The sequence below is a fragment of the Heloderma suspectum genome, chromosome 8 (genome assembly GCF_057233095.1).
Source record: "Heloderma suspectum isolate Gila_16-S chromosome 8, 16-S_ref, whole genome shotgun sequence".
NCBI lineage: Eukaryota > Metazoa > Chordata > Lepidosauria > Squamata > Helodermatidae > Heloderma > Heloderma suspectum.
Window position 1 is genome coordinate 47,576,907 of NC_139465.1, and position 27,095 is coordinate 47,604,001.

At 48.3% G+C, this 27,095-nt stretch overlaps 2 protein-coding genes and 1 non-coding gene across 7 annotated transcripts in view; 1 reads left to right on the plus strand and 2 right to left on the minus strand.

Annotated features, from left to right (window-relative positions):
* The window catches only part of SF3B3 (splicing factor 3b subunit 3), a 51,496-nt gene extending 47,292 nt beyond the window's left edge, over positions 1-4,204 (minus strand). For 2 of the 4 annotated variants that reach the window (XM_084812328.1, XM_084812326.1), the window contains exons 1-4: positions 4,107-4,204; positions 3,416-3,658; positions 2,152-2,254; positions 867-1,193 (exon numbers count right to left, since the gene is read on the minus strand). In XM_084812328.1, the coding sequence (XP_084668454.1) occupies positions 867-1,193; positions 2,152-2,221 (397 nt within the window). In that variant the 5' untranslated portion in view covers positions 2,222-2,254; positions 3,416-3,658; positions 4,107-4,204. The remainder of the gene's footprint in view (positions 1-866; positions 1,194-2,151; positions 2,255-3,415; positions 3,659-4,106) is intronic. The other 2 variants (XM_084812327.1, XM_084812325.1) reach the window with 1 other exon arrangement.
* LOC146339167 (small nucleolar RNA SNORD111) lies at positions 3,412-3,494 on the minus strand. Its single transcript, XR_014784746.1, has one exon. It is a non-coding gene; the product is annotated as a small nucleolar RNA SNORD111 (small nucleolar RNA).
* COG4 (component of oligomeric golgi complex 4) overlaps positions 4,108-27,095 on the plus strand; it is a 33,659-nt gene continuing 10,671 nt past the window's right edge. The window contains exons 1-11 of one of the 2 annotated variants that reach the window (XR_014784644.1): positions 4,108-4,728; positions 7,263-7,345; positions 7,481-7,595; positions 10,013-10,187; positions 11,404-11,597; positions 13,043-13,148; positions 19,921-20,078; positions 21,466-21,524; positions 23,061-23,194; positions 25,871-25,989; positions 26,724-26,890. Coding sequence is in view for 1 of the 2 variants with exons in the window: in XM_084812334.1 (XP_084668460.1) it covers positions 4,594-4,728; positions 7,263-7,345; positions 7,481-7,595; positions 10,013-10,187; positions 11,404-11,597; positions 13,043-13,148; positions 19,921-20,078; positions 21,466-21,524; positions 23,061-23,194; positions 25,871-25,989; positions 26,724-26,890 (1,445 nt within the window). In the remaining variant the exon portion in view is untranslated. The remainder of the gene's footprint in view (positions 4,729-7,262; positions 7,346-7,480; positions 7,596-10,012; positions 10,188-11,403; positions 11,598-13,042; positions 13,149-19,920; positions 20,079-21,465; positions 21,525-23,060; positions 23,195-25,870; positions 25,990-26,723; positions 26,891-27,095) is intronic. The other variant, XM_084812334.1, reaches the window with a different exon arrangement.

Below are 27,095 nucleotides of genomic sequence, written 5' to 3' on the forward strand. Positions count from 1 at the left end.
ATGCTTACATCTTAGCTTAACATCCCCCCTTAATCAGTACTTTGATAGAAACCCCATCCCCAAGGCCAATCTTTTCTTAGATGGCACCTCTTAATCCTTTTCACATTCTCCCCCACCCCCCCAAAGACACCTTGAGCTGGGTGGGCATGTTGGAAAGCAAAGTACCAGCCTCCAGCTACCTGCCCTCCTTCCTTCTTTTCCTAAGCATGCCCCTGGGACATTCCACATTGGGCCCAGAAGAGGAGGAGAGGGCAGGAGGCCAATGCTTTCCTTTTCTAGCAGTGCCTAAGGAAGAAAATTATATAGATAACAGTGTTCAGATGGGGCAGTGTCCCTATTTTCAGTAGCGCTTGGTGGCTCAAAGATCCCCTGGTCTAAGTGGCCACATGCATGTGTCAGTCAGTACACATGCAGACCGGAATCCCAGCAATCTTCCTAATTCAGTTTATGCACACACCTCCAGCAGTATCAAATGCCCCACAGGGGTGACAGGGAAGTGTTCTGAGTTACAATCAGTTCCTTCAAAGGTCTTCATAACATGGAATCACCCTGGTGGCTGGTAGTAAATCCAGCTGATGGAGTGCAACAGCTAAGAACGTAAGCTGGAAAATCCCGGGTTCAAATGTCACCTCACTTGCTATGTAGCCTTCAGAAAGCCTCTATATTCAGCTGCCACTTGCAACATAATTCTAACAGCACTCAGAACTTCACTTGAATCACTACCGACTGAAACCCTCAAAAAAATGCAACCATTCACCACCAGGGATAGAAACACCAACCAACATTTCTAACAAGTACAATTTCTCCCATTCACTTCTTCAACAATGCTGTACAACTCTCATTCTCACACACCCATCCCAACTTACTTATCATAACAGCTCGTCCCTTAGGATCCACAGCCAAGTATTGTCCAGGAACAATTCTGCGACAGCCACTCTTGCCAAAGGTTTCCTGGTGAATCTTCTCAAACACATTTTTAGAGGGTTGGTATTCCAAGATAACAATGCGGCCTGAATCACTGCCCACTACAATGTAGTCTTTGGTCCCACCAGTTAAACGGAAGGCCATGAGGGAGCGAATGATTCCAAAGACTTCTACAGTCAGCAAGGTATGAACCTTTCCAGTGTTTGGATCAGGACGAAGCAATTCCAAGATTTTCCCTCGGGAAACAACAATTTCTTGCTGTTTGGTACCTAAAAAAAGAATCAATCAGCAACCGAAGACAGAGAACTACCAGAACAAAGCTGCACCTTAGGACAGCCTTGTTTGGGCCATGATGGCTGGGAATAACGGAAGTTGCAGTCTAGGCCATCTGGAGGGCGCCAGGTTGGAGAAGCTCGTCTTAGAACAGCCACACACCCTCCATTGCAAAACCTCGTACTGCTGCCCACAAGCTCAGAAGGGCCTTACAGCCTGGTTTTCACAACCTGGAACAGCTGTGGCCACTTTACACACAACAGAGAACTTGAGAGCACTTGTTCTCAAACTACATAATGTGGGCCAGAAATCAGAATGCCAAACAGTGAGGCCAAACAGGGGCAGCCACGAGCTTTTTCAAAAGTGCCTCACTCTGGCATCCTTGCACACAATTTGCACCCTGCTCTCCCCTTTTCTCCCCCTCACATACCACCGGGTCACCAACCCATCACCACATGTGGCCCTCATGGGCAGAAAGGTTACCCAAACCTGCCTTAAGCTAAGGAAGTGAATACAGTAAGCCAAACCCTTTGCCTTATTTCTGATGGGCCTTGGGCACTTTTTGACTTATTTGGCCAGGAAAAATACGAGAAAGCTGAATCCTCATATTAGGAACATGGGAGCCTTATTCTGAGCCAGACCCATGGTCCCTCTAGCCCAGTACTGTCTACCCTGACTGGTAGCAGTGGCTCTCCAGGGTTTCAGGCAGGATCCTTTCCTGGCCCTACATGGAGATGCTGCTGGGATCAAACCTGGGGCCTTCTGCATGCCCAGCAGGGGCTCTGCCGCTGAGCACCGGCCCCTTCTTCTAAGAGGACACCCCCCTCCAGCACCTCTGCCACTCTGAACAGGAATGCAGGCGTACGGCTTTAGGGAAACTGAACACTGTATCTAACACTCCAAAGACTGTATCTAACCTTGCATTAATCTGGTATACAGGCTTGCAGGGTTTACCTGAAAAATTGCCATGGATGGCATAGCTGATGCCAGTGGCTCGTTGCAGAGTTAGGTTATAAAGGAACATGGTGCCGATGAGTTGCACTTCACCTCAGCCCACCTACAAGAAACAGAATCAAGCAGTTAGAGACGCATTTGCGGTACTAAGTCTAACCACACACTTAGATATGTCAGCTCAAAAAAATTAACATTTGGCTTATTGCCAAGGAATGCTTCATACAAAGATTTCCAGAACTGAAACAGTGCAAAGTGAATTTTCCTTCTTAAATTTTACACAGCAAAATTGTCTTGTGAAGGAATCACCTGCTACAACTGGAAAGGATCACATCCTGAAAATATTTGTTTTCTGGGTATTTTAAAGTATTTCTCAACTTGCAGCCTCACCAGGGGAACAGGAGACTTCCACTGTTATGACTTATGAACCACTGGATACATTGCAAAGAAGCATGGAGCTCCTTTTGGAGCAAAAACAAAGAGCTCTGTGGCAGCTTAAAGCAAAATTTATTACGGAGTAAGATTTCATGGATTACAGTCTGCTTCATCAGGTGCATGATGCAGTGTTATCCTACACTGTCAGGTATAGATGGAGAGAGAAACATAAGCAGTGATGTGAGAGAGAAAAATGGAAAAAACACACCATGATAATTTACATTAACGCTTACACGTACACATATATGAAGTAATGTATGGTCGCTGCAATTATTTTACATATGTACATTTAAGCTTTAATATAAATTGTAAGAGTCTGCATTGTTTACATTTCATTTCCTTCCAACATCACTGCTTAGACTTTTTCTCTACACCCATGTGTGTACCTTCCAACTTAAGACAACACTTCATGCATCTGATGAAAACTTATACCATGAAAGCTTACACCACAGTAAGTGTAACAATTTCCAGAGGGTTGCCAGGTTAGTCTATTGCAGCAAAAACAACAAAGAGTCTCATGGCGCCTTTCAGACACATACATTTATTTTGGCATAAGTTTTTGTGGACTCCACAAAAGCTTATGCCAAAATAAATTCATTAGTTTTTAAAAGTGCCACAAGACTCTTTTGCCTCTGCTCCGCACACCAACTGCTTCCTTGGATGGACAAAGTACGAACAGAAAAAAGTAGGGTTAACATCTCTCATCAATTAGTATTGTCAAGGCAGTTACAAACATTCATGCTGACAGACTTCCAGCAAACTGCATTGCAACAGAGTACTGTAGTTTGACAGGTAACTTTAAAAGAAAAAAACAAACATTTATTACAAGAACCTGATCAGAAATGGATCCAAGTATCTCCACGATTTATCTCAGAGAAGAGACATGAATTCTGACTCATCATGTCAGGCCAAAGAAAACCAGCGGCACCAAACACGTGAAGCTCAAGGGCCTTTCTTCCAACTGGCGCCAAAAAGGCTGCCAAATGCACAGATCCCCCGTTATCTGTCTCGCACATCACATCGTGCATGCTGGGGCGGAAAGAACAACCTGGGTCTTCTCCGTCGGGCGTTCGCGCTGGGAACAAAGAGGGGTTCACTCCCGAGCAAGCAGGCAGGAGCGTGCTGCAAGCTATCTGGGAGTCGCAAACGCGCTCGCCCGAACGGCCGCCCCCGGCGTTCCGCGAGGCTCGCTCAGCCCGCCCCAGCTGGCGCCCTCCAGCCGTGCTGGCCTCCGGCCCCCATCATCCGCGCGCCGGCCGGGAGCGGGGGGAGCTGTAGTCCAGCACACCGAGGGCGGCAGGCGGGGGGCCGCCGCCCAGCACGCCCCGCCGCCGCCCCCGCTCTGCTCGAAGCTTCGCCTGTTCTCCGCCCCGCCCGGCAACGGCCCGCTCGCGGCCCGCGCAGCCCCCGGCCCGCGCAGCGCCGCCATCGCGGCCGCTGGCGACCATCCTGCAAGGCCCCCCCGCCGCCCCCGGGAGCTGGGGCGGCCGCAGCCTCGGCGGGGGGCACTCGGTGGCGTTTACCGGCGGCGCGGCGCGGATGGCGGCGGATCCTGGCGCGGCTTCACTCGCTGCTCGGCGCGCGCTCCAGCTCAGCCATTGCCCAGCGGCCTCCCGCGCTCGAAGGGTCCTTCCACGCAGGCGGCGCGGGACGAGCGCCGGGCCGCCCTCGCCGTGCCTGAGCCAGCCCCGGCGGCCCGCTGCGCTCAGTCTCCACCTGGACTCCGCGCCGGGCGAGGCGGGCCTCGAGGCAGCACCGTCGGGGCCCCTCCGCGCCACAGCCCGCCAATCGCGCCGCGGCCGCGCAGGCACCGCCGAGGGCGCCTCTGTGCGAGCGCCGGACGTGACGTATCCTCTGGCGGCGATAGGCTGCAAGCGCCCCGCCTCCGCCCGGCGCTGCGCCCGGCCGCCAGGCGCCGAGGAGGGACCGCGCCCGCCGAGCGGCGCCGGAGCCGGAAGCCCCGTCCCGCGCGCGCCTCCCGCTCGTTCCCCCGGGGCGGCGCGCGGCCTGATGGCGGCGGCCGGGCCGAGGGGGGCGCAGGGCGGCGGCGCCTCGCCCCCCGGCGCGCTCTCCGCGGAGCAGATCCGCGCGCTCACGGACTTGCCGGACCTGGAGGCCGCCTACGACCGCCTGCGCGGGGAGGAGGTGCGCTGGCGTCCCGTCACGGGCCTCTGGCCGCCCGGCCCGGCCCGGCCCTCGCCGCCCGCGCGCCCGCGGAGGGGCCGGACTGCCGCCGCCGCAGCGGGGGCCCTCGCCTCCGCCAGCCCCAGCCGCGGCGGCTGGGAAGGATGGGAGCGGTAGGCCAGCCCCTCTGCGGGGCGCCGGGTCAGGGAAGGCGGAGCTCGCGGCCCGGCCGCCCTGCCGGGGCCTGGCCTCCGCCGCCAGGCAGGCGAGGCCGGGGCCTCTTGCGGGCACTGAGCCCTGCAGGCCGCCGGTGGACATGCCTCCCCCGTGCCGCGAGCCCCGGTGGGCCACAGGCTTTGGCAAGTGTTGCCACAAAGCCTCCCTCGCCGCAGGGCAGCCTCCAGATTACAACTCCCTGCTAACGTGGCCAATAATCGGGGGTGCTAAGAATTGTAGTCCAAAACATCTGGAGGACACCAGGTTGAGGAAGGGAAGGGAAGGGAAGCGCTGCCAGGCCCAGCATTCTCTCTAAAATGCAGTTACCCACGTTGCTTGTGGAGTGCTTTAATGGGCTCCTTGAGTGCTGGTCATTCTTCAGGCCGTCTGTAGCTTGGCCCCAAATCCTTGGCAGCGTCTTGAAATTTACAGTGACATTTTGCATCCACAAAGTGTTGAATGGGATGATTCCTAGGGGCGCACAGATGAGAGGGGCAGCAAACTTGCTTTAACAGAAACACAAGGCAAGCTGCACAGAAAACACATTCAACAAGTTTTTACATCTGTGTATCTCCAAGAATAATTTTCAGAAGTCACCTTTGGAGAACCAGTGCAGATGTTTCTGCATCTGCCTTACTTATTCCAAGATCTGCTCACATGAGCACCAAATTTTCTAATTGTGGTGGGGGAGACAAAAATCTGCCACATGTCTTCTCCACGTATGTTACACAGCTCATGTGAATAAAGCTTTGTGAGCAGTTATCTCGACAGTTGAGCAGGCTGTGGTGACACCTGGATTGAATCCTGTAGACACAAGCCATGACATTGGATAAGTTCTGTGAAATAAGTTGGGAGACCTCTTTTGCTGTGTCAGCTGCTGGAATGGAAAATGCGAGTTTCCTTGGAGATTGTAGAAGCATAACTCACTCTGAACTATTTGGAAAGCAAAGAAGGGTACAGATCTGTAACAAATTCTGTTTCCTGATTTGCAATCTTGGGAGCAATCCTATGGCCATTAGACACTGTCTAGAGGGCCATAGGATTTTTCGGTTTCTGGGAACCAAGGTCGGAGCCAGGGGCTGCAAACGTGGTTCCCAGAAACCGTATTCCCTTCCCCCACCCCCTCGTAGCTGACACAGAGAGAACTGTGCTGGCTATATCTCCAGTTTCAAAAACAGTGTGGAGCCAGGGAAAATGGGGTGGTCTCAGGGGAGGGGAGGAGTCAGTGGAAGCTGCTTTACACAGCTTCCCCCTCCCCAAAACTGTGGCTAGACAGCCAAAAGAGGCTGTCTAGCTAAAAATGCAGGGTGGCTGGAACATGGAGGCAAGGATTGCCTCTGTGCTACAGCCACCCTGTGTTGGATACTTGGCAGCCTCCAACTTCGGAGGCTGCAGATTATCTCAATAGGATTGCACCCTTAATCTCTAGGGGATTAAGCCAGTGGCGAGGGGGGATGGGAGTTGTAGGCCAAAACATCTGGAGGGCCACAAATTGCCCACCCCTCCTCTAGGGCAAGAGGTGGGAAAATTGGTCCTAGCCTAGTCATGAAACGGCCAGTGCTGTTTTCCGCTTCCCAACCATATCTAGAGTAATAGCAGAGCAAGACTGTTTTGTTTTGCACACAGACGCACTGGTTTTTAATTTCTACCGTTGTTAAGGGAGGGGTGCTGAATAAACCAGAATTTCAAATTGCTACTTGTGGTATCCTGTAAGCCCTACACTGAGAGAAGTTGGGTTGATATGGCAACAACTGTCAGTATCAAATAATCTAGCCCAACATTCCCCATCCTGGCGCCTTCTAGATGGGTTGTATTATCATCCCCAGCCAGCTTCTGGAGGGTGCCAGGTTGGGAAAGGCTGAGCTAGTTTAATATGGACTATGCTGCATAACTGGCTGTGATCAGAGCAGGAATAGAGAGGGATGAGCAACCAGTATTGACCATGAGAGCAGACATCCTGAATCTGCTGAGATGTAATAGCATCAAATGGCCTTGCTGGATCGCTCCAAGGTCCGTGGGCAGCACCTGCCTTTGGATGCTCACATGCAAGGAGTGATGGTGATGCCTGCTTTCTGTTTTTCGGGTAACAAAGACTCCACGTCTGGTAGGGAGGAAGTACGTCCACTCTCACTAAAAAGGGGCTGATGTAGAAGCTGCTGCAGAGTGGGTTATGCTCTCCCCTTCCATTAGCAACTCTAGAGCCTTTTGCTTTGGGGCATCATTTGTCTGCTATCCAGTTGGATTGTAAAGGTGTAGTTGTGGTTGGTCTTGAAAATTACATGGCACCACATGAGAGCTGATTAAGCTTCCAGCACCATTTTGTTCATTTTTGTTTTCAGAAAGCAGTGGAAGAAGAACTGGAGATGCTTCTGGAACAACAGGGAACTATTGAGAGCAAGATGGCTGCCCTTCATCGCATGGGGTTAGGAACACATTCTACACAATAATAGTACTGGGTGTCCAGTACTCCAGAGTTGCTGGGAATGGACAGACTGGGAAGAATGCCTAATGGACTGTACTTTCACTTGATGATGAAGCTTTTTCCCTGTGTTTCTAGTCCTAACCTGCAGCTGATCGAAGGAGATGCTAAGCAGTTAGCTGGGATGATCACTTTCACCTGCAATCTGGCTGAGAATGTCAGCAGCAAAGTCCGACAGCTTGATCTTGCAAAGGCAAGTAGATTACATGGGATGAACTGGGTGCCATGGTGCTGTGGGCCTTTGGACTGTGATGAAGTGGATCGGTCCTGCGTAGGACTGCCCACATGTAAGGGGTTTGTATCTCCCTCCCTCACCATTTGTTCTCTGATCTATATAGGACTGTCCTCCCTCCCACTCCCTTTTATGACTTTGGGGGAAGGTGATTGATTGTTCATGCTCTTGTAGAGCAGGTCCTACCCTGGGATTTCATGGGTCCCACAAATGTATTGCAGTTGCTTCAGGTATGACCTTTACCAAATTATTAGGCAGAGAATCACTATGGGAAAGAGTGATATAGCTGGCTCTTGACTAGGATGAGCTGTAAAACTTAACGTTTTAAAATTTAGTAACTATAAAAAGGGGAGGATAATTACTTTTGTACCTTTATGCTAAATATTTTTTCCATTGAATACAGGCCTGCCAATTTCACCAGTGCAAACCTAGGTGTCAATGATAGTGTTTAGTGATAGTTGTTATGCCCAATAAGGGTTATGTTTTCTTGCCAGGTGTTCCGCCAATCACAGATCCTCTCAATATTCCACAGTCTAGTTGATGATGGTGCCATCCAAGAGATTTTGCGGACTTACTGCCATCACCTGCCTTCTCTAGCTCTCAGCAGCAGTTCTTTGCTTTAAAATATTCTTCCCTATATGCTCTAGAGCAATCTTTTTCAAGCATATGCCCTGCAGATGTTTTGGACCAAGTCTGAGCAGCCAGAGCCAGCAGGGCCAATGGTCAGGAATGCAGGGAGTTGTAGTCCAAAACTTTGGCAGGCACCAGGTTGGGGAGGCTGCTCTATGATACCTAGAAGTGAGGAGACAGATGTGTGTGCATTCTTAGAAGAATCAATATGAGATGGAAATCTCTGGAGTTTAAATTCCTATTCTAGAATATTCTGCCAAGAACAAAGGTGTGCATACTCCTAAATGTTGAGAGAGGTTGTGTTCTATATTGTAATTGTGAGCCAAGAATATGTGAAGGTGTGTGCTTAAATTAAAGATGGGCTTGAGTGTGACCTACTTGGCTGTGTGTTCTTCTTTGCCAGATTCTTGAAAGAGTCTTGGGGCTTGCAGCCCCCCTGGGCTTATTACTGTCTCTTTCAGAAACAAATCGGAATGGGGGGAAGGAAGCCTCAAAACAGTGTATGTGGGCGACCATGTGAAAATGTCTAAATGATTAGGAAGTCTTCCAAAGGCAAAATTGCTCAGGTACTTGTCTTTCAGCATAGTAACAGTGGAGATGTGAATCATCTGTGTGCAAGTTCATTTTGCCCACGCTCTGCCACCCCTAATTGTGGTGCTGCTTATTTAAAGCTGCACAGCTCACTAGTCCTGACTCGTTAATGGTGAGGAAGAACGCTCAATATTTACGAAATTAAATATTCAAAATTAAGTCATCTCTCTCTCTTTTCTGCTAAACAGTAAAAATGGCTTTTGCAGAGGATTGAGTTGTGTATCTCTGGTCTTAATGTCACTGAGTGCCATCTCACTGAGCTCCAAATACAGCACTTATTCATTTTATTTAAATATTTACACTCCACCTTTCCTTCTAATAGTGAGACCCTCTAGGCAGTGAACATCAACCAAAATGAAATCACAGCAGTATTTAAAAAAGAATTGGAAGTACAAAGCCAGGAGAAGACAAGTTAGGAGCTAGCCATGTCATATGCATGGCAAAACAAAAAACACTTTTGCTTGGAATCTGAAAGCCAGCCTGATCTCCCAGGGCAGGGAATTCCACTGCTTTGCTGCCACAATGAAACCCCTCTCCCACATTCCCCCCAACCACACCTCCACTGGTGGCGAGACACAGAGCAAAATCTCCCCAAATGACCTGGATCATGTGGGACGAGATTGTCCTTCAAGTAGCCCAGCCCCAAGCTGTTTAGGATTTTAAAGGTAATAAACAACACTTTGAATTGAGCTTGGAAACTAATTGGAAGCCAGTGGAGCTGATACAGTCACAGGCTTCAAAAAATTAGCCCTGGTTAAACCCTGGCCGCTGCGTTTGGGACCTCCTGAAGTTTCTGCATGATGTAGCGTGTGTTGCTGTAGTCCAGCCTTGATGTAACTAAGGCCTGTGTGATCGTGGCCAGGTTTGCTGGGTCCTGAGGGCTCCTCTGTGCTGTGGAGGCATTTGAGAACTGGCACCACTGGAGGCCTGGCTTCTCACCACATGGAGCTTTTGCTGAATGAATGCTCATGGTATGCTGGGAGTTGTAGTCCAACACAACTGGAGGGCACCAGGTTAAGGAAGGGTGCTCCACACCAACCCCACTAGCCACTTCTGATCAGAGCAGGTCAGGTCACTGAGCTGCTAGCCTGTGTCTGTCTCTTCCACTCCCACCTTCGTTTATTTTGGAGGAGAGTTGACTTTGGCTCTTCTTGCAGAACCGCCTCTATCAGGCCATCCAGAGAGCAGATGACATTTTGGACTTGAAGTTCTGCATGGATGGAGTTCAGACATCCCTGAGGAATGAAGATTATGAACAAGCAGCTGCTCACATCCATCGCTATCTTTCTTTGGACAAGTCCGTCATTGAGCTGAGCAGGCAGGGCCGAGAGGGTATTTAATTTGATGTATTTATGTTTGTATCTCAGCTTTCCTCTAAAGAATTTCCTCTACAACAGCCATAAGAGGTAGATTGGGTTGAGATGGAGTAATCTGTCAAGGGCCCTGCAGAGAGCTTCCTGGCTGACTGAAGATTTGAACCCAGATCTCCCCAATTGAAGTTAAGCCCTACCCCATACTGCTCTTGAGGCGCCTCTTACATAATTGGAGTGGACTGAATGTATAGCGAGATCTTCTTTACTAAAATACGATCGCACTCAGAGGGCACAATCCTATGGGGATAGTTGGTTGCCTCCAAACTTGGAGGTGGCCAACTATCCAATGCAGGGCAGGCGGAGCACGGAGGGGATCCCCTCCTCTGTGCTCTGGCCGCCCTGCATTTTGGGCTGTCTAGCCAGGGTGCATCGGAGTGGGGTGGGGGAGGCCAGATGGCACATAGGAAGCACCATAACAGCACTTCTGCCCTCCCTGCCCCTGGGAACGCCCCCTTTTCGCCTGCTCCGTGCTGCTCTTATGAGCGTGGAGCCAGGAACGAACCGTGCTTCCTATGAAAGCGGCAGGGGAGGGGGCGGGGAGGGTGAGCTTGGTTCCCAGAAACCAAAAAATCCTATGGCTGTCTAGACACTGTCTAGTGGCCATAGGATTGTGCCCTAAGCAGATTAAAGACAGGCCCAAATAACTGCCTTCATTGATCCACAGGGAAGCTTTCTCAGGAGCTGCATTCTGGGTGTGTAATATTTCTTGTACATTGTAGCTGTTGATAATGGGTTTATAAGGTTGATAAGGGGCTGCTGGTATTCTTACCAAAAGCACATCTTTAGAATCTAGTTTAAGATTGCCCCTCTTGTGTTAAACATTTGGCCTGTAGGAAATCCTGAGAATTGTCAGTTCTTTACAAACAACAATCAGGTTTCTAGTCCCTGTGAGTTGCCCAGAAAAATCTGAATACCTTTGCCTATTTGTTGGGTATTGGCATTAGAGGGAATATAGCCGGGATTTCTAAATGCTGAGGCGGAAGTGGGTGATTCTTCATCTTGAGATGTATTCTCAGGCCCTCAGCAGTTGTTTGCATTATTTGTGGTAAAAATGGACAAAACCCCCACAAATGTGTCAGTAAGAATAAATGCTTCCCGATAGTTTGATAACTTCCATTTCTGTTTCCAGTACTGGGAAACAGAAACAGCATTGAAAGCATCTCCTTTCTGGGCAGGCAGCGTCATTGAGGCCAACCTGAAGCTCCTGCAGGAGGCAGAGCAGCGCTTGAAGACCATTGTGGCTGAGAAATTTGATATTGCCACAAAGCAGGAAGACCTGCCACAAGTGGAACGCTTTTTCAAAATCTTCCCCCTGCTGGGCTTGCACGACGAAGGGCTAAGTAATTTCTCCGAATACCTCTGTAAACAGGTGAGTGTAGCTGCAGGGCTGGTGGGCTGTGCCAAGAGCAGTGACCATTGGCATGCGAGAGGTGTTCTAGGAGTCCAGGGTTCCAGGCTCATAAAGATCTGTGTGTGCTTCCTCACCTCATACTGCCATGCTAAAGCAGGAATGCCAGGACTGTGCATTATCGGGGGCAGGACCAGAGGTGTGACATCATGTCCCCTTTCTACCCATGTTGCCCCTTCATGTGAGTAACATGTGAAGGGGAAAATCTTGCAGTCATCCCCAGTTGTACTGCTTTTGTGAAGCTGCACACAGATGGGGGCAAAATAGGACTTGAGCAGCTCGGCCTTTTCTTTGTCACCCATTAACATTGCGCCTTCCTTACTGAGCCGTGGACCTACCATGCCCTTCCCCTTGCTTCAAACACACCTGGACAAGCCCTTTTGGTTGTTGCTCTTAGCACTCCTCTCCAGACTCTGCTTATTCTGAGCTTTAGCTTTCTTGACACTGTCCCTACAAGTCTGGGCTACTTGTCTGTGCTCATTCTTGGTGACCTGTCTGTCCCTCCATTTCTGACTCGTGTCCTTTTTTAATTTTCAGCTCCTCGCTTAGTTTTTTGTGCAGCTATATTGGCTTTTTTATGTCTCCCATATTTCTTCCTTATTGGAATAATTTTTGGTTGTGCCTTAAGTAACTCCTGCTTCAGGAACTCCCACCCATCTTGGGCTCCTTTTCCCATTAGTATATTTAGCCACAGAATCATAGCTAGCATTTCCCTGAGCATATTAAAACCACCTTTCCTGAAGTCCAAGGTACATGTTTGACTACGCTCACCTTTAGCTTTCCATAAGATCAGGAATTCCGGCCTTAATTTATTTTTATTTTTTATTTATTACATTTATATTCTGCCTTTTTTTCCCTTGCAAGGAACCAAAGGTGGCATACATGGCCTTCCTCCTCTCCATTTTATCCTCACAACAACCCTGTGAGGTAGGTCAGGCCGAGCATCAGTGACTGGCCCAAAGTCACCCAGTGAGCTTCATGGCTGAGCAGGGACTAGCCAGCTCTCCTGAGTTACAGTCCAACACTCTAACCCCTGCACTGCCCCCCCCCCCCCCCGGTTCCTGCTACTTTAATCTCATTGACAACTCTTCCCTATTGGTGATGATCAAATCGAGGAAGCTGACCATCTTGTTACTTCCTCCTCTTCCTGAAAGAGGAAGTTGTCAGCATGGCATCTCAGGAATTTGTTGGAGGTTCCATGCTTAGTGGAGTTTGTCTCCCAGCAGATATCAGGATTGTTAGAAGTCCCCCGTAACTACTAATTCTTGGTTCCTTGTTTCAGGAAAGCATCGGTAAGTAGACGCATAATAAAGTGGTCAAGAGATGCAAGAACCAGCCTTCTTGCAAGAGGATAGCCTTAGACTGGATTAGTGACAAAGCCTTCTGAAGGCTGTTATTCCTTCCAGGTTGCTAATAAAGCAGAAGAAAACCTGCAGTTGGTGTTGAAGACAGACATGAGTGACCGTAGAGCAGCTGTCATCTTTGCAGACACACTGACTCTCCTCTTTGAAGGTAATTCTCTGCCTTCTTTCTGAATGCCCAGCCCTGTGACACTGACAGGCTAATAGTGCTCTGTACAAAACCTTCAGTGTGTTCTGAGTAGGGATATCAGAGAAATCCAAAGTGGATTCAAATGATTTCGGATTTCTATGAATTTGACCTGCGGATTCCATAGCAGATGGAATCTGCTCTTCCGAGTCCTGTGGATTTACATGCTTTTTTGTACTTATATTGCACGCAAATTTAATTGTACGTAAATACGAAACTTACTGGAAAAAATGCTATATGTACACCTTTAAAAAAAAACACCCTAGAACGTTTAATACGTCACTGATCTCTCTTCAGCCTCCACTGCTAAGCACTCTTTTTTGTGCACTCTGCTCACTGATTGTATGCTGAACTAAGAAAAATATGCAAAATGTTACATGCCAGCAAAAGTTATACAAATTGCAGTGGATTTTTTTGTGGACTTTTAGGGGGAAAAAATCCAGTTCTGTCAATGAGTGGGCAGTGGAACGAAAGACACTGACAATCGACGAAACATGCACATAACTAATTAAACAAAATCCGTGCATCCATACTTTTCAGGAAGGGGGTCTGAGGTACTGAGACAGATAGTAGTGACAAGAGATGAAGTTGTTGACCTTATTGACAGATTGAAAACAAAAAATCACTGGGCCCAGATGATATCCATCCTGGAGTTCTTAAAGAACTTAAATGTGAAATCGCTGATCTAACAAACATAGGTAATAACTCCGTAAGATCAACCTCTGTGCTAGAGTACTGGAAAGTGGCCAGTGTAACACCAATTTTTAAAAAGGGATCGGGGGCGGGGGGGCATGATCCAGGAAATAGAAGGTCAGTTAGCTTAATGGGCTTTCTGGGTAAATTGGTGGGAAGTGTTATTAAAGATAGAATTATTAAGCATATAGAAGGGCCATGTTGATTCCACTTCCCCACTGAAGTGGAATCAACATGGCTTCTGCAAAGGTACGTCCTGCCTCATTAATCTTTTAGACTAGTTTGAGAGTGTCAACAAGCAGGTGAATAGGCATGTTCTGGACGATATTGACCTCATGTGCACATAACGCTAATCCATGGTCCGTTGCCCTACTCAGGGTTTGTCTGGCAGATGATCAAACAAACTGTGGTTTGTTTTCTAAATTCCTGGATTGTTGGTTTCTCTCCTCCTTTGCCATCTCCCTCCCTATAGAATCATAGAATAGTAGGGTTGGAAGGGGCCTATAAGGCCATCGAGTCCAACCCCCTGCTCAATGAAGGAATCCAAGTCAGAGCATCCCTGACAGATGGCTGTCCAGCCTCGTCTTGAAGGCCTCCAGTGTGGGAGAGCCCACCGCCTCCCTAGGTCATTGGTTCCATTGTCATGTTGCTCTAACAGTCAGGAAGTTTTTCCTGATGTTCAGCCGGATCTGGCTTCCTGGAACTTGAGCCCATTATTCTGTGTCCTGCACTCTGGGATGATCAAGAAGAGATCCTGGCCTTCCTCTCTGGGACAACCTTTCAAGTACTCGAAGAGCGCTATCCTACCTCCCCTCAGTCTTCTCTTCTCAAGGCTAAACATGCCCAGTTCTTTCAGTCTCTCCTCATAGGGCTTTGTTTCCAGTCCCCTGATCATCTTTGTTGCCCTCCTCTGAACCCTCTCCAGTTTGTCTGCATCCTTCTTCAAGTGTGGTGCCCAGAACTGGACACAGTACTCCAGATGAGGCCTAACCAGTGCTGAGTAGAGGGGAACTAGTACTTCCTGGGATTTGGAAGCTCTGCTTCTATTAATGCAGCCCAAAAGAGCATTGGCCTTTTTTGCAGCCACATCACATGGTTGGCTCATATTCAGCTTGTGATCGACAACAATTCCAAGATCCTTTTCGCTTGTGGTGTTGTTGAGCCACATATCCCCCATCTTGTAACTGTGCATGTGGTTTCTTTTCTGTAGGTGCAGAACTTGGCATTTATCCCTATTAAATGTCATTCTGTTGTTTTCTGCCCAGCGCTCCAGTCTATCCAGATCACTTTGAATTTTGTTTCTGTCTTCCAAAGTATTAGCTATCCCGCCCAATTTTGTGTCATCTGCAAATTTGATCAGCATTCCCTGCACCTCCTCCTCCAAGTCATTCATTAAAATGTTGAAGAGCACTGGGCCCAGGACTGAGCCCTGTGGTACCCTACTCGTTACCTCTGCCCAGTTGGAGAAGGTCCCATTGATAAGCACTCTTTGAGTCCGATTCTGTAGCAAATGTGGATCCACCGGATCATTGTTTCATCTAACCCACTTTGAGCTAGTTTGCTCATCAGGATATCATGGGGCACTTTGTCGAAAGCTTTGCTGAAGTCGAGGTATATGATGTCTACAGCATTCCCATGGTCCACCAGGGAGGTTACTTGATCCAAAAATGAGATCAGATTTGTCTGGCAGGACTTGTTCTTGACAAATCCATGTTGGCTTCGAATAATCCTGGCATTGTTTTCAAGGTGCTTCCAGGTGGATCGCTTTATCATCTGCTCCAGAATTTTCCCAGGGATTGATGTCAGACTGACTGGTCTGTAGTTCCCAGGTTCCTCCTTTTTACCCTTTTTGAAGGTAGGGACCACATTAGCCCTTCTCCAGTCATCTGGCACTTCCCCCATCCTCCATGATTTCTCAAAGGGAATAGACATTGTTTCTGAGAGTTCTTCTGCCAGTTCCTTTATTACTGTAGGATGCAGTTCATCTGGCCCTGGAGATTTGAACTCATTCAAAGTCATTAGGTGTTCCTTGACCATATGCCTGTCGATCTCAAGCTGCAATCCTGCCCCCTTCAGCCTGTACTTTGCCTTTGCCAGGGGGCTCATAGACCCTCTTTTGGGAGACGACTGAGCCAAAGTAGGAATTGAGCACTTCTGCCTTTTCTTTGTCATCTGTTATCATTTTGCCATCCTTATTTAATAGCTGAACAACCATTTCTTTCCTCTGCCTTTTACTATGCACATAGCCGAAGAAAGCCTTTTTGTTGTTTTTAGCATCCCTCACTAACCTCAGCTCGTTCTCAGCTTTAGCCTTCCTGACGCCATCCCTGCAATTCTGTGCTACCTGCCTGTACTCTTCCTTTGTTACTTGGCCTTCTTTCCACTTCCTATATGTGTCCTTTTTTTGTTTTCAGGTCATCCCTAAGCTTTTTGTGAAGCCACATTGGCTTCTTCTGTTGTTTTCCACCTTTTCTTCTTGTTGGAATTGTTTGTAATTGTGCCTTGAGAATTTCCTTTTTTAAAAGCCTATATCCCAAATGCCTTTGTAGCACTGCAGCACTGGCATGAAAAGCTGCTGGTTTTATTTACCATTCTTGCTTACTGCCTCTGTAGCATGGCGAACCAGCCCATGAACAACCCATGGTTCTGGGTTCACATGTAAGAACAACCCATGGTTTAAACAACCCAGAGTTCACAACAAAACAACAAACTTTCTGGGTTGTTCATGGTTAACAAACCATGGTGTGTTAGCACACCTGGGTTTGCACATTACAACAACCCAGAATTCAACAGCCCATGAGTTAAATAAACCATGGGTTCACATTATGTGCAAACCAGGTCATTATTTACTTGATTTGATTGATTTCATATTCATACCAGCCAATAGCCGAAGCTCTCTGGGTGGTTCAGAGAATTAAAACCACAAAAATACAACAGAAAATAGAATATAAAATATAATAGACTTCCAAAAGGCTCTTAACAAAGTCCCTCACCCAAAACCCCTGAGCAAACTTAGCAGACATGGGATAAGAGAAGCATTCGTCTTATAGGTCAATAACTGGTTAAATAACAGAAAGCATAAAAAGTAGGAATAAAATATCAGTTATTGCAATGGGGGGATATAAACAGTGGGACCCTCCAGGAATGTATACTAAGACTGGAGCTTTTTAACTTGTTCATAAATTTTCTGAAAGCTGGGGTGAGTAATGAGAAAATAATGACCCAGTGTGCAGCTGCTGTGAAAAAGGCAAGTTCCATGTTGGGCATAATTAGAAAAGGAATAAAAAATATACTGCCAATATCATAATCCCTTTATATAAATTTATGGTACAGCCGCACTTGGAATACTGTATACATTTCTGGTCACTGCACCTCAAGAAAGATATTGTAGGGCTGGAAAAAGTGCAGAAAAAATTATCAAAGGGCTGGAGCAACTCCCCTCTGAGCAAAGGGTGCAACATTTGGGACTTTTTAGCTTTTAAAAAAAGGCAAGTATGTGGGGGACATGACAGAGGTGTATAAAATTATGCATGGTGTGGAGAAAGTGCATAAGGAGAGTTTTTTCTCCCTCATGATAATAAAACTTGGGATCATCCAATGACATTGAATAGTGGGAGATTCAAAACAGACAAAAAGAAGTCTTTCTTCACACAGCTCATAGTTAAACTATGGAATTCACTATCATAAGATATAGCGATGCGCCCAACTTGAACATCTTTAAAAGACAAATTTGTGAGTCATGATGGCTGTATATTGCCTCCAATAAGAAATGAGCAAACAAGTACACAACTGTGAATAGGTCAGGTAATAATAGTATAATATTATAACAATATAAACACACAATGAACGTAGTGGGTGTTAATGATCTATTTAAAATAGATTGTTGTTGGAACAATATAATTATACATATGAAAACAATATGAATACAATTGTACATATATTGGAAGATAATAGAGGCATCTGTACCACAGGTATATACATATAAATATTACAATTTCTTTAAAGGATCTCAAAGTCCATCCAAAAAGTCTTACAGGAATCTGGTGTAATCCTGTTTCGCGTATGAGTTGCTTCTTCAGATAAATAATGACTGTAAAGATATTAAGATATTAAAATCTATAGTCATATATATATGCACACACAGGCACACACGTGTGTGCATGCATACGCACACACATACACACAGTATTTATTATATTTATATTCACATTAGTTGTCAGTTATTATAATATGTACATGTGCAAAAACATTATTCAAACAAACACAAACGTTCTTGTTAAGAATTGTTACCATAATCTTATCAAAACTGATTTACATGAAAGCGAGGCTGTACTTTATAAGCAAGGACATTGTTTCAACTCACCATCCTTAGACTCAACAAAAAACGCTGTGGCAGTATTTTAATCAGAATAGTTTTTCAAATGAAGCCACTTAATCCGCTGGCATAGCTTGTATTTTATCTCATAGACCTTCACAGAGCTAAGAAAGAACAACACTTAAAGCATATAGTATCAGTGCAGTACCGAAAAATTTCTTTGAAATGAGACAGAAAGTAACCAAACAAACCTCAAACCACAGGCTGATAATTTCTCCCGCTCTAATGTCGATGAGTTGAGTCGGCAGCTGTGGGCATACCAATTCGTAGCAGGTTTTAAATACCCAGTGTTGAAAGAAGGCTAAGTCATCCACATTGCTGTTAAAGGTAGAGTGTTTGGCTTCATATGCCATCAGAAAAATATCCCCCAAACAAATGCCTTTATATATTACACAAAAGATGCCAGATCCAGAGAAACATTCAAACCTTATTCAAGGGGTCACAGACTGTAGTTTGAAGATCCACTCCGCCTCCTTACATAGCAGTAAGTTATTCTAATCTGTCCAATTGTATTTATGAGAATAAATTCTATCTATAACTAGGAAATTAAAGTCCTCATGCATATGAGCCCGTTCTGCAAAATATTGCACCAAGGGAGCATCCAAAACGCATTTTCTTAATTTGGGTTGATGTTCAATAATCCTAGTTCGAATGGTACCGGAGGTTTTTCCTACATACAGTAACCCACATGGGCAAATGCTAACTTGGATGACTCGCTTGGTTGCACAATTGGAAAAATGCAATTCAAAACGTCAATGATCCATGGGATGTTCGAAGACTTTGGTAAGGAAAGATCGCATACAGAGCAGCCCCCACATTTGTAATGCCCATAAGGTGAAGTTCATTGGGATCATCCAATGACAATAGTGGGAGATTCAAAACAGACAAAAGGAAGTCTTTCTTCACACAGCTCATAGTTAAACTATGGAATTCGCTGTCATAAGATATAGTGATGGGCCCAACTTGAACATCTTTAAAAGACAAATTTGTGGGTCATGACGGTTGTATATTGCCTCCAGCATCAGTGGCAGTATGCCTCTATATATCCAGTTGTAGTATATACCTACTTTGGGGCTTCCCATGGGCAGCTTGTTGGCCCCTCAGAGAACAAAATGTTGGACTCACGGCTTTTCTTAGGTTCTTAACAAAAACCCATTACTAAAATTCCAATCAACTGCAATCCATTTCCATAAAAATATATTACAGCATCCCCCAAACCCTTTGGAAGTGGGTTGCCTCACCTTGGTGCTTGAAACCGAGGAAAGAACAAAGCAAACCTTAACAAGGGAGTTCCACAACTTGGGTGACACCGCAGGGAAGCCCTGTCCCATAATTCCACCCATAAAGCTGGGCCTTCCGCAAGGGTTTTTTGCCCCGCTACTTTGGTGACTGGAATTCCCCTCCGCACCACGTCCTAGAGTGAGACGGAGGGGAGTTGTGCAGCTCGATCGGAGCGACGCTCTACTTGATTGTATGTCCCTGTTTGACAGAGGTATTGTGGAAGTCAGCAGGCCACAGGCAGCATCCAGACATAATGATCGAGATGCTGGCGCTTGGAATCCTCTTTGGCCTGGACCTGGCCTTGGCCTGTTGGGGTCAGGACGGGACGTCTGGCTCTTTCGGGGCAGCTGTGTGGAGGGGCGATCTGGACACTATGCTTTCTTGCAGGAATTGCCCGCGTCGTGGAGACCCACCAGCCCATTGTGGAGACGTACTACGGGCCAGGCAGGCTTTGCTCGTTAATCAAGCACCTGCAGGCAGAATGTGACCGACAGGCAGAGAAGATTGTAGACAAGTTTATCGAACAGAGAGACTACCACAGACAGGTGAGAGATGTGTCAGTGCAGACTTCTGTGTGCCTCGCCAGCCCGCTCCTCAGCTGATCTGCATCGCCCTCCTCATTGCCTGGCTGAATAGCTCTGGAAACAGTTGAGTGCGCCCATCGCTGGGCTCTTTGCTGCGGTCCCATCACTTGTCCCTCCTCCCTTCCCTGCTGTGTGTGCACGCGCACATGTAAGAAACTGGGCGGGGGGGTGCTCCATGTAACCCCCTCCCACCGGCATGCGGCCCCTGACTCGCCTTCCACCACTGCATGCGGCCCTCAAGGGCAAAAGGGTTGCCTGCCACTGTTCTAGCCTCTTGGCATAGATACTAGATTTAAAATGGGCACATTACCCTGAAGTGGCCCAGATGTGGTCCCAAGATATATCGGGGGGGCTTGCCTGAGACCATGCAAGCTGTGGCCTTTGAGCTCCACCTCAGCCACCCGCCTCAGACTCCACCAAGTGGCCCTCGCTCAAGTTTCCTGGGATTGCAGCCCAATTAATGTCCACAACATCCCAAGGATGCCAGGCCCGGTTGCCTTCCCATCTGCCGCATGGGAATGAGGCAGAGTGGAGTGACTCATCCCCAAGGCCACCCAGGGTGTTCACACAGCTGTGTCTCAAGGCTGCGCTTTAGCATCCACACAGAGGCGTGCCTCACAGCCCAGCCGCCTCCCTCGGCAGCCCCAGCCAACTCCCTGCCCTCCTCCGTGCCTGCAGCGAGAGAGGGAAGGCCTTTGACGTCGGAGACTGAGAGGCCTCCTGTGTCTTCCAGGCTTGCCTCAAACTCTGAGGCACTGTGTACACTGATGGTGAACACATCCATTTAGTCTTGACTCCCAGCTCGGCTGCATGCCAGTCCATCTGCTGTGCCCAAGGCAGCTCACGGCCTGGCAGGCGCAGGCACTGGCTCTGCTGTTCCGGACGCTGACTGTTGCGGCCCCCTGGGGCCCTCGGTCATGCTTGAAGCAGCTCCTTAAACACAAGACCATCTCCCCTGGATGTCTTCTGCCCAACGTAGCAAATGCTGCCGTGGCTTGGATGCTTTCTTGAAAAGCCATCCGCCAAGGCCCGTCTGTTCTTGAATGCTCCCCTTGCTGGGGAATGCAGTTTTTTCTCTGAGAAGGCTGTTCTGTTGCACATTCGTAGCCCTCCATCCTCTGGCTGCTGCCCTGTTATTGCCCCTACCGAAGGCAGCTAGTAATTTGGGATTCAGCATGTGAGAAGGAAGAGTTAGGGTATTTTTAGGACACGATGTTTTAATGCTTAATTTTACTGTTTTTGATTGTTGTACATCGCCTGGAGTGGCCGGGGGAGTGGCCAGATGGGCGATTAAGAAATTCAGTAAATAAAGAGGTTTTTGAAGGCGCCTTTCTTTTTATGCTTGCAGTTTCAGTGTGTTCAGAACAGCATGATGAGGAGTTCAGTTGCAGAAAAGATTGAGCCAAGGTATGGCAACAGAAATGGACACCTCCTTTTCTTCTTTGTACTCTTCAGATATGTTTCCTGCTAGTAAATGTTGAACCATCTAGAAGGAAAGAAGGAAGGTGCTTTCTCCTGGGGGAAACTGGGGTTTCTCTTAGCTGTTAATATTCCTGCAGACCTGGCCTTATTGCAGTGTGGAGTGGAGTGGGAATGGTGTATCCTTCCCACATGTTGCCCTCCAGTGGGCCAGACGCTGGGGTGCTCTCCCTCTCTGCCCATTAGGAGGCAGGTTCTTTCAGGGAAAGTCTTGGAGAGCAGCTGGACTAGGAAAGACCTCCTTCCTCCTCCGTAGAGCCAGCTGTACTCCTGCCCCTGCAGCCATGTCTGCATGAGTGAGTGAGCACATCGAATGCAAATTGGAAAGAGACAAGGGAACAGTTTAAAATAAGCTGTCCTGACTAAGGCATATGCATCAGAAGGTTAGGATATGCATTCTCCAGTAAACAAGTAGAAGTTCAGAACAGTGAGGATAGGTAGGTGAGGAGCTTTGTTATTTCCCTAATCCTGACAGCAATCCCACATGGTGCATCAAGATGTGAGTGGGTGTGAAGATGGCTTGCCTAAAGTTCATGGCTGATGGGACCCTTGAATGGTGACTCCCCTGCTTGCACCCTCAGCCATGTCTCTACACTAAAAGCACCAGAGACAGTTACGCTTGTTGGGGAAATATTTGCAGTGGGTCAGCAGCCAGCTTTAGCAGCCAGGGTATGGGTGAAATGGAACTTCCCTGAAGCGGATGCTGGTGTTGCCTTGTCCAGCTGGCTCTGTGAGGGCTGTGCCACTGTCTGAGTAATCCACAGTGCTAGGTAAGACCTTTCTTTTCTGTGGTGGTGGTGTTCAATCAACTGAGAGAATTTGTCAGATCAAATGAAAGTTCAGAAACCACTTTGGGAAGGAAGGGTGTGTGGGTGGGTGACTATTCTGCTTTAGCTCTTGTTCTGCTGGATGAAGGGCTTTAAGCCAGGGCTCAAGGTTGTGAGGCTTGTCTGCCATAGGTGTTTATCTCTGGTCGTTGCTAACCTGAAGTTGATTCAGCCAGCAAGTGTCTTGCAGACTGCACTGAGGCTATCTGAGAATTCTTTGAGGTGCCACTCCCAGTTGTTAACCCATTTCTTTGTGGGAGTCCCACTGTCTTCCCTCAAGCTTGTGTTTTTCTTGTGAGGATCACATTTTTGTCAGCCCTGATTAACAAAACCTCAGCCAGTGGCGTGAGGGAAGATTACGGTAGCAAAACTCAGGACCAGTCTTATGGTCACAGGATACCTCATTGGTGTACATGTTTCCATTTGGAATTGCAAACATGAGGACTGGAAACATGAATTACAAATGAAAGCATGAGGATTCCAGCAAGTGCTAGTCAGATGCCCAGATGTTTCTCAGAAGTTTTGTTCTGCCATTTTGGATTTGTTCCAAATGGGCAATGGTATATAGATGATGACAATCCCTTTGCTGTGGCCTGTTCTGTGACTGTGCTGTTGACCTTCACTTTGCTTCTCACAGGGAACTGGACCCTATCTTAACAGAGGTCACCTTGATGAACGCACGGAGTGAGCTGTATCTGAGATTCATTCGGAGGCGCATCATCTCTGATTTTGAGGTGGGCGATTCCATGGCCTCAGAGGAGGTGAAGGAAGGTAAAAACTTCAGATGTTTCCTTCACAGCCTAAACTTGGAGGCTTAGTTTGATGTGAGGGTGGCTTGGCTTACTGCCTAATGGCTCAGGTTTCCTTTGCCAGCTGCACTTCGCAGGACCTGATCAGACAGGATTGTGTGCAATCCTGTACACCATGTACAACTTCAGGAAGCATCTCCTGAAGGTTTTAATCTGCCACATACCATTTCAGAGCTCTTCCGACTTCATCCCTTCTAGTGTGTGGTTCCAAACTTGGGGGGAGGGGTGTGGCTAGGGGTGGGGGTGACCATCTGAGGAACCCTAGAGGGCTGAGTTGGGACCCCAGCCGGGCTGGATGTGACCCACAGGCCTGAAGTTCAACAGCCTGCTTTAGAAGCAGCTTGACAGACGTGCCCTGAAGCACATACTCCGAAGCACGTAGCCGGGCTTCCCGTTTCCGGAGTGGAGAATGTCATAGTGCTGTCCTTTACGACTTGATGTGTTAATGGCTAGCACCTTAATGATACATTAATACGTTAGTCATTAATAAGAGACCACAAGGCTCTGCCCTGTTTATAGGTGATCCTGGTCATGCAGGATAGTGCCCTGTGCTTTCTGTCTCCCTGTGACCTCGGAATAGTTCCCCAGCTCTTCTCTGGGCTCAGTCTTATGGCAGCCAGGCTCACTGAGAACTGGCAGGCCTTTGCTTCCACCTTGCATAGAGGAATGTCTGTGATGTAGAAAGGAACAGAGCCAAAAGCCCTTCTGCCCTCTGCTTCTGATCACTGGTGGCAACTGTAGTGTTGGTGTGTCCCCTGTCTGTGTGTCCCCTAAAGCAGAGGCGTTGGTGTGTCCTCTGTGAATTCATACTGTTGTTCTGGCAGCTGCTATCCCTGAGCTTTGCTTTGTCTTGCCTGGGTGGCCCAAGCCCTCCTGTTCTTTACAGCACCCCAATACCCTCCTCCCTCTGATGGTCCAGTCCCTATTGTCTTGCCATGAAGGCCATGCGGCTACCAAGCGGGCCATGGAGGTTGTTCGCAAACTACTAAGAATGAGTATTGGAGGAATATTGAATTCTCCTTCCTTGTTCTCCTCGACCTCTCAGTGGCTTTTGATACCGTTGACCGCGGTATCCTCCTGGACCGCCTGGAGGGGTTGGGCATTGGAGACACCGTATTGCGGTGGTTCCAGTCCTTCCTCTCTGGCAGGTACCAGAGGGTAGCACTGGGAGAGGAGGTTTCGGACCCGTGGCCACTTACTTGTGGGGTGCCACAGGGTTCCATCCTCTCCCCGAAGCTATTTAACATCTATGTGAAGCCGCTGGGGGCTATCATCAGGAGGTTTAGGGTGCAGTGTCATCAATATGCGGATGACACGCAGCTCTACCTCTCATTCAAATCTTCACCAAGGTTGGCCGTAGAATCCCTGTCCAAATGTCTGGAGACGGTGAGTGGCTGGATGGGGAGGAATAAGCTGAAGCTCAACCCTGACAAGACCGAGGTACTTTTGGTGGGAGACAAGAGGAGGCTGGGGGATGTTGACCTGGTGTTGAATGGGGTATGGCTACCCTTGAAAGACCAGGTCCGCAGCCTGGGGGTCATTTTGGGCTCCCAGCTGTCCATGGAGGCTCAGGTGTCAGCTGTGAGCAGGACAGCGCTGTATCAACTCCATCTGATACGGCGGCTGCGCCCCTTCCTTCCCGACCATCTGCTCCCATCGGTCGTACTTGCCCTGGTCTCCTCTCGTTTAGACTACTGTAATGTGCTCTACGTGGGGTTACCCTTGAAGACAGTTCGGAAGCTGCAGCTGGTACAGAACGCGGCGACTCACCTGATTAAAGGCAGCCGCCGGCAAGATCACATCACTCCAGCGCTGAAGGAGTTGCACTGGTTACCAGTTGTTTTCCAGGCCAAATTCAGGGTGTTGGTTTTGACCTTTAAAACCCTATATGGTTCTGGCCCAGCCTATCTTAAGGAGCGCCTCCAGCAGCACCAGATAGGCCGCTTAACAAGATCAGCCTCGGATGGCCTTCTCTCTGTCCCATCAGCCAGGACAGCTAGACTGGTGGGGACGAGGGAGAGGGCCTTTTCAGTGGTGGCCCCCACTCTGTGGAACTCCCTCCCTAGGGAACTCCGTCATGCCCCCTCTTTAATGAGCTTCCGCCGTGCATTAAAAACGTGGTTGTTCAGGCAGGCATTTGGGGTGGGTTTAGGGTATTTTAGAAAACATTTTTATTGTAGAATTTTATTGTTTTAAACTGTTTTATTGTGTGTTGCACATCGCCCAGAGTGGCTGGGTGACCAGCCAGATGGGCGTTTAATAAATTTATAATTAATAAATAAATAAATATTAAGAGTCTCCTGCTTCTTTATTTACAGATTTGCAGTCCATAGCTAGAGGCCATTGCAACACAGCACCCCCAAGGTCTCATGAAGTGTACCCTATACCTGCTGGTTAATTTATTCTGAGCACAGAATTTGAGTTTCCTTGATGCAGAACTTGGGTTGGTTGGTTGGTTGGTTTTGGCCACCATCCCAGTCCTGCTTGCATTTTCTTTGCCCACCCACCACCAACTTCCATAACATCTGTTAATTGTAGGACACTATGACTGAGGGTAGGAAGCTGCAGTTGCTCAAAAGGACCTGAATTGGTAACCTGTTTTTCAGTCCAAGGGTTTGTTCTTGGTTACACTCCACAGAGCATCAGAAGTACCTGGACAAACTGCTCCACAACTGCTTGCTGAGCTGTGCCATGCAGGAGTTGATCGGCTACTATATCACCATGGAGGAGTACTTCATGAAAGAGACTGTTAACAAGGTAGGCCGGACTGCCTGGAGCAGCACTCCCTCCCTCCCAGGATGGCGTAGACCCATCTTCATGTAGATCAGGAGTGGGCAACTTTGAAGGGTCCAGCGCCCCCCCCCCCCTTTGTGGGCTGCCCTCTGTGGAGCACCGGGAAAAATTATCCTGCCCGTTTCCTACCAGTTTTCAGTGGCAAACTGCTTGGGAAGCCTAAAGTGGCCAAATCTCACTTGTGTGCAAGAAAGGTTTGGCTGTTTTACAGAAGCCTAAATCGCCTTCCTCCATTGAAAATGAGAGAGGTGTGGCTTCTGTAGGCTTCCTGAGTGCTTTGCGCCTCCATGGAGGTTGGTCTGGAGTGCAGCAGGGACAGCAGTGGCTGCATGCCCACCCGTGATGTGGTGATGGGAGCTTGCACTTGTCAGCATTCTCCAGTAACACTGATTTGGCTCTGAAAGTTCCTGTGGAAAGGCATGTTGGGACCTGGCCTTTGACTCTCCTGTTTGGGGCTTTCTGGATTTCCCACTTTGAGGTCACATAGTGTGAACACCATAGAAGACCACTGCAATAGTGAGACCCCTTTGAAATCCTCTCCAGGGAGAAAAAGCCCTCCCTGCTCTTGTCTTGAGGAGCAGCAGAGACCAGCAGCAGTCCCTGCTGCGTTGGCCTTCTGAGGCCAGGAAGGTGCAGGTCTGAGCAACCCTTCTGGCACTCCTAGGCAAGTCATTGGTGTATGTTGCTTTGTCTTCCAGGCTGTTGCGATGGACACATATGAGAAGGGCCAGCTGACCTCCAGCATGGTGGATGATGTCTTCTATATCGTGAAGAAGTGTATCGGGAGGGCCCTTTCCAGCTCCAGCATTGACTGTCTCTGTGCAATGATCAACCACTCCATCACGGAGCTGGAGTCGGACTTTGGGTGTGTGGTGTGGGAAGGGAAGTGGGGGATGCAAGGGCTGCTTTAGCGAGTGTGTGCCTTCCTGGGGCCAGGCCTGCTGCCAAGCCCTGTCTGAGCCTGTGCAAAGCCAAGAGAACTCTGCCAAGTCCAGATCAGATCGGTGCCCCAGATATCCGGCCTCTTAGGCCTCAGGGGTGGGAGGTGTTTCTTGTAATGCAGTCCTTAC